Genomic DNA, 12,075 nt, shown 5'->3' on the forward strand with positions numbered 1-12,075 from the left:
TGGCGTGTGAGCAGCAGCGAGAGGTCACTCCGCCTTTGTATGTAAACACAAAGATACAAAGATCCCCCGTGTAGCCTTAACAGGCTGTAGGGGCAAGTGCTGTTAGCGAGCACCTATGAAGGCCGGAACGGTACACACGAGGGGGTGGGTGGCCAGCACCACGCCCGACCGCCTTTGTCTCCCTAGTGGCGATGTTTACACACCGCACCAGGTACTCATTTGAGGCTGAGTCGACCTAGGGGAGGCCCGGGACCGGTTCAGATAATCGTCACTGGTGTTGGCCGTGAGCGGGAATCGAATCCGTGTCGCCGGGTTCATAGCGCAGCAACATACACACACGCGTGTGTGTATGTATGTTTACTTACATACACACACGCGCGTGTGTGTGTATGTAAGTAAACATACACACATACGTGTGTGTGTGTATGTTTACTTACATAAACACACGTGTGCGTGTGTGTGTGTGTGTCCCCGTGTGTATGAAATGTGGGGAAAGGTTGCGCTCCCGACCCCGGCGACTCGGGTTCGATTCCCACGCACGGCCACCAACCCCAGCGACGGTTAATCTGAACCGCTCCTGGGCCTCGCCTAGGTCGACTCAACCTCAACCATGGGTACCGAAGCCCCCTCCCTTTTTTTGTCTTCTCCTATAGGGGTATCAGAGCTTACCTGGGTTGTAGAGTTCACTGCGACATGGGGTGTCGACAGGTCCCCACTGAAATGTAATCCGTAACGTGTTTGTGCCGGCGCCAAGCCCATTTCACATCCTCCCCTGAACACTTTTGTTCGTAAGACACTTTTTGGGGAGGCGAATGCGGCCGGGCGCGGCGCCTACCGGCCACCCACCCCCGGCGTGTGCCGTGCCGGCCTTCATAGGCGCTGATGGCTAACAGCACTTGCTCCAAAAAGGTCTGTTGCAGGCTACGCGGGGAACCTTTGTCTTTGCGAGATTGTCCACGCGTCCAGACTCGGCAGGACTCGATGTTGGCACTCCGGGGAGGGGAGGGGGGGTGGGAGGACTGTTCCCATTCGCGACGTTACCGAGGAGCGGAGGGATGGGCGGAACGCCGGGCAGCCGGACGTGGGCGAGCAAGGCTCCGGCCAGCATGGAGCTGAGGAGGAGCAGCAGCAGGCCGAAGACGTTGCCCCCGGGCAAGACGTCCGCTCCCAGCACGGAGAGCGGCACAGCCCACACCAGCAGCACGGCCAGCACTAGGGGGGGGGGGATCGAGGGAGGTAGAGGGGAGGTGGGACGGACGCGGGGGGAGACGCAGGGGGTCACAGGACAGCAGGAGGGAGAGACGGGGAGGGTGAGTACAGTACTACAATCCGAATAAAATATGGGGAGGGGTGGGGGGTGTGGTGGGGGTAGGGTCGCTGGCGAGGAAACAGCCGCAGGGCCAGCGCCTCTACCCATGCCTCGTCGTCCTCCTCCTCGTCGTCCTCGTCGTCATTCATCGCGGCCTCGACAACGCCCCTGGTCATCGCTTGGCGCCACACCAACCGCCTATTGGACCCACGCGCTTGACCTCCACCGATGCGAGTTCAACCCAAGGCCACGCCCGGCCGCATTCGTCTCCCAAGTGGTGCTTTGAGGCTGAGTCGACCTAGGGGAGGCTCACGACCGGCTCAGAAAATCGCCAGCGCTGGCGTTGGTGGCCGCGAGCGGGAATTGAACTCAGGTCGCCGTGCGTGTGTGTGTGGTAGCACAGCGCGCGAATCGCTACACTGCCGCTCCCGCAGACTAATGGGAGTTCAATAAAGAGAGAGAGAGAGAGAGCTCCAGCGGTGCGCGACTGGTCTCATCCAGGACAGAGACCGGCGTACGGACGTCTCGATCCACAAATATGAAGGAGGCGTCGTCACGGCGATACACTCGGCTGGCCCTTGACGACGTTATCTGCTCGGCATCTACAGCAGCCGCACGGCAAAGTCATGAAGGAGAGTCGGGACCGTGGACGCCAGGGGACGAGAGCTCACGAACGCGAGTCTCTCGCGCGCGCGCGTGAACACGTCGAGTTCCACCGCATCGCAAACCCCTTGGGTCACCACCACCGCCATCACAGCTCGATGCCGAGCGGTCAATCCTGCAACGGTAACGAGCACGCGACTGCACGTGCTCGCACGTTCGCCCGGTCGTCCCCCCCGTACGGCCTGCTCAATGTTCCTGTCGCTCCGGTACGAAAGGAGAAGTCAGTGCTCGTAATCCTCGCGACGAATCGTCATCGCCGTGACCGCGACCACTCGTCACCTTCGTCACGGCGACGGTGACGAGTGGTCGCGAAAGCTCGTCATCTCGCCGGCGTCGTCACGGCGACGACTCAATGTCATCATCGTCGCGACGACTCATCATCTCGTCATCCAAGGTCGTGACAACTCATCAGTGTCGTCGTGGTGACGACTCAATGTCGTCATCGTTGTCGTGGCGACGACTCGTCATCTCGTCATCCAAGGTCGTGACAACTCATCGCCGTCGTCACGGCGACGACTCAATGTCGTCGTCATTGTCGTCGCGACGACTCGTCATCTCGTCATCCAAGGTCGTGACAACTCATCAGTGTCATCACGACGACGACTCAATGTCGTCATCGTCGTCGTGGCGACGACTCCTCATCTCGTCATCCAAGGTCGTGACAACTCACCGGCGTCGTCACGGCGACGACTCGTCGTCATCGTTGTCGTGGCGACGAGTCGCCATCTCCTTACCCGTGGTGGCGAGGCGGGCAAGGCATCCGTGCGGAGGGCACCGGGCGGCGTCCCTTGCTCTCAGCTTCCACGGCGCCCGTGCCGCGCCGCCGCCGCCTCCGCCGCCTCCGCCGCCTCCGCCGCCTCCTCCGCCTCCGCCGCCTCCTCCGCCTCCTCCCGTGCGGCGCTGCGACCCCTCGCACCCAGGGGACGCCGCCTCTCCGCCACCCTTCTCGCCGTCCCAGCGCGTCTCCATGCTCCCGCGGGCGCCTGCCGCGCACGGACGAGAGACAGAGGTGACCAGCGGCCCCCCCCCCCCCCCACCGTGTAGGCCTTAGCGGGCTGTTGAGGGCGAGTAGCGTCCACCAAGGCCGAGGGGCCCGGCCGTCTTTGTCTCCCGAGTGGTGATGTTTTACACAGAGGTAACTCATTTCAGGCTGAGTCGACCGCGGGGAGGCCCAGTTCGAACATTAGCAACTGACATTGGTCGTGAGCGGGAACTGAACTCGGTTCGCCGGGTTCACAGTGCAGTGCAGTGCTAACCACTGCACCACAGCTCCCCACACACAAAGATCCCCCGTGTAGCCTTAACGGACTGTAGGGGCAAGTGCTGCTGTGAGCGAGCAGCACCTATGAAGGCCTAAACGGCGCACGAAGGTGGTGGGTGGCCAGCACCACGCCCGGCCGCCTTTGTCTCCCCGGTGGCGATGTCTACACACCGCACCAGCTACTCATTTGAGGCTGAGTCGACCTAGGGGAATCCCAGGACCGGTTCAGATAATCGTCAGCGGCGTTGGCCGTGAGCGGTAATCGAACTTGGGTCGCCGGGTTCGTAGCGCAGTGCGCTCGCCGCTACGCCACCGCTCCCCAAGGCCAACACGTGAACACGCGTGAACACGCGTACACTCAAACCCGACCTTCGACCCCAAGCAAGCTTTCCGTTGGAAGCTCGTGGCTGCAATAGTTCATGGGGACCCACCCACCCCCTCGTGTGCCGTGCCGGCCTACCATAGGTGCTGCTACTCGCTAACAGCACTTGCCCCAACAGTCTGTTAAGGCTGCAGGGGTGATTCTTCGTCGACCTTTTTTTGTCTCCTGCAAGCCACTCTCGTCACGATTCAGGGTGCTCTCGGTTTCAGTCAATTAGGTGTCGATTTTTTTTTGTTTTAATTAACAGACGCGATTTGTTGCAGGCCGTATCGGAGAGGGCTTCAAAGGTGCTCGCCGACAGCACTTGAACCGGCGCTGGGCATCCGCCACCCGCCCCCGCCGCCCGCCCGCCCCTCTAGGTTGACTCAGCCTTAAACCAGTACCTGCGGCGGTGTGTGTAAACTTCAGAACTGGTTAGAGACAAAGGTGTCCGGGCGGGGGGGGGGGGGGGGGTACTGGTCACACACCACATCCCCTGGTGCGCCTTCTTAGGTGCTCGCCGACAGCACACTTGCCCCGACGGTCTGTTTGGAGGCCGCACGGAGGGATCCGTGCCTTCGTACGCGGGTATCCCGCGCGTGAATGTCGCTTCAGCGAGCTAATTGTCGGGTGCGAGGGGTAGGACAACACACTGAAGTCAAGACTGAACCCGCTGGTGTTGTGATGCGCGACGTCATCCTGCGTGCGAGCGAGCGAGCGAGCGAGCGAGCGAGCGACCCACGTCCCAGGGAGAGGGTCCTTGCCGAGAACATCCTGCAGGTCACCGGCGTCGATTCACGCGAGCCCCGACCCGGCCGAGGTGACGTCCATAAATGACGTCACGCACCTGGACGGGGGTCAGACATTTGTGACGATGCGTGACGAGGGAGGGGTTAAGGTGGTTGAGAAATTTGACGTCGCGTCAAAATGCGCAGCTTCATAAGTAAGTATAGAATTATATTCTTGGTTCTTTCGGTAAGGTGTCACGTTGAAGGGAAACAACGTGACACTTTACCGAAATATGAATCACTGCAGTCACGAAAACTTTAAATAAAAAAATATAGAATAAATAAATATAGACAACACGTTTTACTTAAAATTGTTGATTTAAAGCTTTCGTGACTGCAGTCATTCATATTCTTAGCTCTTTCGGTAAAGTCACGTTGAAGGGAAACAATAAAATAATAAAATATTGTTTTATATAATTTTTTTATTATTTTATTGTTTCCCTTCAACGTGACTTTACCGAAAGAGCTAAGAATACGTTCTACTTAATTAAGTAGACTTTTTTAAATAAATGTTTTCTCCTACAACATCAAGAGTACAGCGCCACATTAAACACGCGCTACAATGACAATAGTTTTAAAGCGATTTGAAGCGTGTTTTATTTTCAAAATGTAAATGTTTTTTTGGGGGGTGGGGGGGGCAGAGCTTTGTGACGTCATATTTGAGGGGGGGGGTCTGACTTTTTGTGACGCCGTGTGACGCGGGGGGTGGGGGGTAAAAAAAACCGTCCGAAATCACGTGACGTCATTCATGGACGTCCCCTAATGACGCACTGAATGTCAAACCCAGTCCTTTCCTAGACAAAAAAATATTATTTTATATCCTTTCTCACGGTAAAGTTCCTGCCCCCCCAAATACGACTCCTCTCGTCCAGCCCACGGACCAACAGGCAATTTCCAACTTTTAAAAAAACTCTAAACTAAAGATCTTTTTCAAAGGTGGCAAAATTGGCAGAGTTACACAATTTTGTAGAAATTGTATGATGATGATGCATCGAGTCATTTCAGAAACATCTTAAAACGGGGGCAGAAGCAATCCCCTCTTGCTCAGTTTTTAGTAAAAAAAAAAGGCCCTCAAGTGAATCACAGTTAGTGCTCGACAAAAGTCAAAGAGAATAAATCATTCCAGAAGGGCAGTTACCCAGCGTGTTTATGGAGGGGGCCTCCCCTTGCGAGTAACACCGACACCTCCTCCTCCTCACCACCTTCACACAAGTTTCAAGTTTTCATTTATTTAGGCATAGCCCTGTGAGCCATGCGGCTCTTAAGTCGGGTGCAACCGCAACCAACTAAATTTGAACACAGAGCATCTTAAAGCGACAAGGCGTAACAGAGACATTCTGGAATAAACCAGCAAATATTCCACACACGCAAAAAAAAAACTTATTAAAACTGTGTGCAAAAATCACAATGTGGTGCAAGCCAACAACAACAAACTATAAGACAATTTAGATTAACCATATGTTTTTGAATCGCCAAAATGAAGCTATAAAAAAACAATCTAACAACAGTAATCTTAGGAACTGTAATTTTAAATGTAACAATAAACGATATACACAACACGTACGACAAAACCTGCAGCCATAGCTGGCAGCACGACACTCCCAGTGTATGATGTGTGAGTGAGTCAGTGGTAGTGTGAGTGAGTGTATGATGTGCGAGTCAGTGCATGATGTGTGAGTGAGTCAGCAGCAGTGTGAGTGAGTGTATGATGTGTGAGTGAGTGCATGATGTGTGAGTCAGTGTATGATGTGTGAGTGAGTCAGTAGTATGATGTGTGAGTGAGTGCATGATGTGTGAGTCAGTGTATGATGTGTGAGTGAGTCAGTAGTATGATGTGTGAGTCAGTGTATGATGTGTGAGTGAGTGTATGATGTGTGAGTGAGTCAGTAGTATGATGTGTGAGTCAGTGTATGATGTGTGAGTGAGTGTATGATGTGTGAGTGAGTCAGTAGTATGATGTGTGAGTCAGTGTATGATGTGTGAGTGAGTGTATGATGTGTGAGTGAGTCAACTGCAGTGTGAGTGAGTGTATGATGTGTGAGTGAGTGTATGATGAGTGAGTGTATGATGTGTGAGTGAGTGTATGATGAGTGATGTGTGAGTGAGTGTATGATGTGTGAATGAGTGTATAATGTGTGAGTGAGTGTATGATGTGTGAGTGAGTGTATGATGAGTGATGTGTGAGTGAGTGTATGATGTGTGAATGAGTGTATAATGTGTGAGTGAGTGTATGATGTGTGAGTGAGTGTATGATGTGTTATTCAGTGTATGATGTGTGAGTGAGTCAGCAGCAGCGTGAGTGAGTGTATGATGTGTGAGTGAGTGAGTGTATGATGAGTGAGTGAGTCAGCAGCAGCGTGAGTGAGTGTATGATGTGTGAGTGAGTCAGCAGCAGCGTGAGTGAGTGTATGATGTGTGAGTGAGTGAGTGTATGATGTGTGAGTGAGTCAGCAGCAGCGTGAGTGCCACTCAAGCCATCCACTCTCCTTACTGCAGGTACAGTGAAGTTCAATGTTCGTTTATTCTATTAATTATATAGCTGCGGTTTCTTGGTTATTTTTTTGCGTGCTTTTTACGCACTGCACCGTATTTTGATGTTGTAAGCTTCGTGTAAAAAATGGCCCATAACGGGAGCATCCTTGGGTCGGGCAACCAATCAACGCTACTTCCATTCATTCTTATGGGGGAAATTGATTCGGTGTTGGAACGATTCGGTGTTGGAACGAACTCAGTTTCATCTCCGAGTTACCACACGGAGCGCCTTCACTGAGGGTATTTATCCTTATTGGTTCAAGGCCGACCCTGCTGATGGGGCAGTGAACGTGGAACCGGCCCCAGAGGTGTTGCAAGTGGCCGAAACGACGCAGCTCGCACAAGGACACGGCAGAGGACTCAAGGGCTGTGTGACACAATCAGCGGCGTGGTGTTGACCGTGTAACACAATCAGCGGCGTTGTGTTGACTGTAACACAATCAACGGCGTGGTGTTGACTGTAACACAATCAGCGGCGTGGTGTTGACCGTGTGACACAATCAGCGGCGTGGTGTTGACCGTGTGACACAATCAGCGGCGTGGTGTTGACCGTGTAACACAATCAGCGGCGTTGTGTTGACTGTAACACAATCAACGGCGTGGTGTTGACTGTAACACAATCAGCGGCGTGGTGTTGACCGTGTGACACAATCAAAGACGTTGTGTTGACTGTAACACAATCAAAGACGTTGTGTTGACCGTGTAACACAATCACCGGCGTTGTGTTGACTGTAACACAATCAAAGACGTTGTGTTGACTGTAACACAATCAGCGGCGTGGTGTTGACTGTAACACAATCAACGGCGTTGTGTTGACCGTGTAACACAATCAACGGCGTTGTGTTGACTGTAACACAATCAGCGGCGTGGTGTTGACCGTGTGACACAATCAGCGGCGTTGTGTTGACTGTAACACAATCAGCGGCGTGGTGTTGACTGTAACACAATCAGCGGCGTGGTGTTGACTGTAACACAATCAGCGGCGTTGTGTTGACTGTAACACAATCAAAGACGTTGTGTTGACCGTGTGACACAATCAACGGCGTTGCGTTGACTGTAACACAATCAACGGCGTTGTGTTGACTGTGTGACACAATCAAAGACGTTGCGTTGACTGTAACACAATCAACGGCGTTGCGTTGACTGTAACACAATCAACGGCGTTGTGTTGACTGTAACACAATCAAAGACGTTGTGTTGCCTGTGTAACACAATCAGCGGCGTTGTGTTGACTGTAACACAATCAAAGACGTTGTGTTGACCGTGTGACACAATCAACGGCGTTGCGTTGACTGTAACACAATCAACGGCGTTGTGTTGACTGTGTGACACAATCAAAGACGTTGCGTTGACTGTAACACAATCAACGGCGTTGCGTTGACTGTAACACAATCAACGGCGTTGTGTTGACTGTAACACAATCAAAGACGTTGTGTTGCCTGTGTAACACAATCAGCGGCGTTGTGTTGACTGTAACACAATCAAAGACGTTGTGTTGACCGTGTGACACAATCAACGGCGTTGCGTTGACTGTAACACAATCAACGGCGTTGTGTTGACTTTGTGACACAATCAAAGACGTTGCGTTGACTGTAACACAATCAACGGCGTTGCGTTGACTGTAACACAATCAACGGCGTTGTGTTGACTGTAACACAATCAAAGACGTTGTGTTGCCCGTGTAACACAATCAACGGTGTTGTGTTGACTGTAACACAATCAAAGACGTTGTGTTGACTGTAACACAATCAACGGAGTTGTGTTGACTGTAACACAATCAAAGACGTTGTGTTGACTGTAACACAATCAACGGAGTTGTGTTGACTGTAACACAATCAAAGACGTTGTGTTGACTGTAACACAATCAAAGACGTTGTGTTGACTGTAACACAATCAAAGACGTTGTGTTGACTGTAACACAATCAAAGACGTTGTGTTGCCCGTGTAAAAGAGGCAGCTGTGCATCACGTGCGCACGACGACCACACAACGTCGGACACGTCCGACGTTTCGGGGCATGGCCCTCATTCAGAGCACGTGCGCGTGAGAGAGAGAGCGAGCGAGAGACGAACCGTGGCGCGTGACGAGCCGGTGCAGTCGTGTCGCGTCACCGCCGACGACTCCCCAGCCGGCCAGCAACAAACAGCACGAACGTCGAGTCGGCAAAAACCAAAAAATAAACCCCGCCCCCGTTGAGCACTTTTGACGGGAAACCAGCGCCGCGTTATGTAACCTAACGTCCATACGCGGCGCTGTTAATCATTGATTAACCACCGGGAGGAAGGATGGACGGGGTCAATAAATAATCACCGCGGTAGTTACTGGCACAGCGATCGGCGCCGCTCAACGTGGCCGCGCGCAGGCAGCGCCGCGGCCACCTGCGCGCACGCGGTGGGGGTCCTCGCGAAGCCGACAACAACTTTATTGACACCACGGCGTGGGCGGGAGAGGAGGGTGTGAGGAAGAGAATAACTTTATTGAGAACACGGAGTCGGTGTTTCTGCGGACAAGGCAATCAACTTGCACTGTGCCTTGGGTGGCCGGTCATAAATGACGTCACGCACCTAAGGGGAGAGGAGGAGGGGGGGGTCAGACATTTGTGACGATGTGTGACGAGGTGGGTGGGGGGGTTGAGAAATGTGACGTCACATCAAAATGCGCAACTTTAAAAAAATATAGAATTGTTATAACAACACTAATTGTTATAACAACACTAATTGTTATAACACTAATTGTTATAACAACACTAATTGTTATAACAACACTAATTGTTATAACAACACTCCTACAACATCAGAGTGCAGCGCCACATTAAATACGCACTACAATGACAATAGTTTAAAGCCATTTGAAGCATGTTTTATTTTCAAAATGGAATTTATTTATTTTTGGGGGGAGGGGGGGCAGAGCTTTGTGACGTCATATTTGAGGGGGGGTCTGACTTTTTGTGACGCCGTGTGACGAGGGGGGAGGGGGGGTAAAAAAATCGTCCAAAATCGCGTGACGTCATTTATGGACGACCCCTAATTACAGACCAATTAACTTACCTGTCAAACCCTAGTCAGTGCATTACCTTATTACAGACCAATTCACTTACCTGTCTACCCCTTATCAGTGTCCTACATTATTACAGACCAATTCACAAACCTGTCAACCCATTATCAGTGTCCCTACCTTATTACAGACCAATTCACTTACCTGTCAACCCCTTATCAGTGTCCCTACATTATTACAGACCAATTCACAAACCTGTCAACCCATTATCAGTGTCATACATTATTACAGACCAATTCACAAACCTGTCAACCCATTATCAGTGTCATACATTATTACAGACCAATTCACAAACCTGTCAACCCCTTATTAGTGTCCTACATTATTACAGACCAATTCACAAACCTGTCAACCCATTATCAGTGTCATACATTATTACAGACCAATTCACAAACCTGTCAACCCATTATCAGTGTCATACATTATTACAGACCAATTCACTTACCTGTCAACCCCTTATCAGTGTCCTACATTATTACAGACCAATTCACTTACCTGTGAACCCCTTATCAGTGACCCTACATTATTACAGACCAATTCACTTACCTGTCAACCCCTTATCAGTGTCCCTACCTTATTACAGACCAATTCACTTACCTGTTAACCCGTTATCAGTGTCCTACATTATTACAGACCAATTCACTTACCTGTCAACCCCTTATCAGTGTCCCTACATTATTACAGACCAATTCACTTACCTGTTAACCCGTTATCAGTGTCCTACATTATTACAGACCAATTCACAAACCTGTCAACCCCTTATCAGTGACCCTACATTATTACAGACCAATTCACTTACCTGTCAACCTCTTATCAGTGTCCTACATTATTACAGACCAATCCACTTACCTGTCAACCCCTTATCAGTGTCCTTACCTTATTACAGACCAATTCACTTACCTGTGAACCCCTTATCAGTGACCCTACATTATTACAGACCAATTAACTTACCTGTCAACCCCTTATCAGTGTCCTACATTATTACAGACCAATTCACTTACCTATCAACCTCTTATCAGTGTCCAACATTATTACAGACCAATTCATTTACCTGTCAAACCCTTATCAGTGTCATACATGATTACAGACCAACTCACTTACCTGTCAACCTCTTATCAGTGTCCTACATTATTACAGACCAATCCACTTACCTGTCAACCCCTTATCAGTGTCCTTACCTTATTACAGACCAATTCACTTACCTGTGAACCCCTTATCAGTGACCCTACATTATTACAGACCAATTCACTTACCTGTCAACCCCTTATCAGTGTCCTACATTATTACAGACCAATTCACTTACCTGTCAACCCCTTATCAGTGTCCTACATTATTACAGACCAATTCACTTACCTGTGAACCCCTTATCAGTGACCCTACATTATTACAGACCAATTCACTTACCTGTCAACCCCTTATCAGTGTCCCTACCTTATTACAGACCAATTCACTTACCTGTTAACCCGTTATCAGTGTCCTACATTATTACAGACCAATTCACTTACCTGTCAACCCCTTATCAGTGTCCCTACATTATTACAGACCAATTCACTTACCTGTTAACCCGTTATCAGTGTCCTACATTATTACAGACCAATTCACAAACCTGTCAACCCCTTATCAGTGACCCTACATTATTACAGACCAATTCACTTACCTGTCAACCTCTTATCAGTGTCCTACATTATTACAGACCAATCCACTTACCTGTCAACCCCTTATCAGTGTCCTTACCTTATTACAGACCAATTCACTTACCTGTGAACCCCTTATCAGTGACCCTACATTATTACAGACCAATTAACTTACCTGTCAACCCCTTATCAGTGTCCTACATTATTACAGACCAATTCACTTACCTATCAACCTCTTATCAGTGTCCAACATTATTACAGACCAATTCATTTACCTGTCAAACCCTTATCAGTGTCATACATGATTACAGACCAATTCACTTACCTGTCAACCTCTTATCAGTGTCCTACATTATTACAGACCAATCCACTTACCTGTCAACCCCTTATCAGTGTCCTTACCTTATTACAGACCAATTCACTTACCTGTGAACCCCTTATCAGTGACCCTACATTATTACAGACCAATTCACT

The 12,075-nt window shown here is 50.3% G+C and overlaps 1 protein-coding gene across 4 annotated transcripts in view; it reads right to left on the minus strand.

Annotated features, from left to right (window-relative positions):
- The window catches only part of LOC116944655 (sodium/hydrogen exchanger 9B2-like), a 39,167-nt gene extending 29,676 nt beyond the window's left edge, over window positions 1-9,491 (minus strand). Inside the window, exons 1-4 of one of the 4 annotated variants that reach the window (XM_076068408.1) lie at window positions 8,986-9,491; window positions 4,265-4,441; window positions 2,707-2,955; window positions 1,042-1,212 (exon numbers count right to left, since the gene is read on the minus strand). In XM_076068408.1, the coding sequence (XP_075924523.1) occupies window positions 1,042-1,212; window positions 2,707-2,955; window positions 4,265-4,367 (523 nt within the window). In that variant the 5' untranslated portion in view covers window positions 4,368-4,441; window positions 8,986-9,491. The remainder of the gene's footprint in view (window positions 1-1,041; window positions 1,213-2,706; window positions 2,956-4,264; window positions 4,442-8,985) is intronic. The other 3 variants (XM_076068410.1, XM_076068409.1, XM_032958389.2) reach the window with 3 other exon arrangements.
- Window positions 9,492-12,075: the final 2,584 nt, after the last annotated feature.

This window comes from Petromyzon marinus, chromosome 21, assembly GCF_048934315.1.
Source record: "Petromyzon marinus isolate PM22_M1 ecotype Great Lakes invasive population chromosome 21, UKy_Petmar_22M1.pri1.0, whole genome shotgun sequence".
In the NCBI taxonomy this organism is placed as follows: Eukaryota; Metazoa; Chordata; class Hyperoartia; order Petromyzontiformes; family Petromyzontidae; genus Petromyzon; species Petromyzon marinus.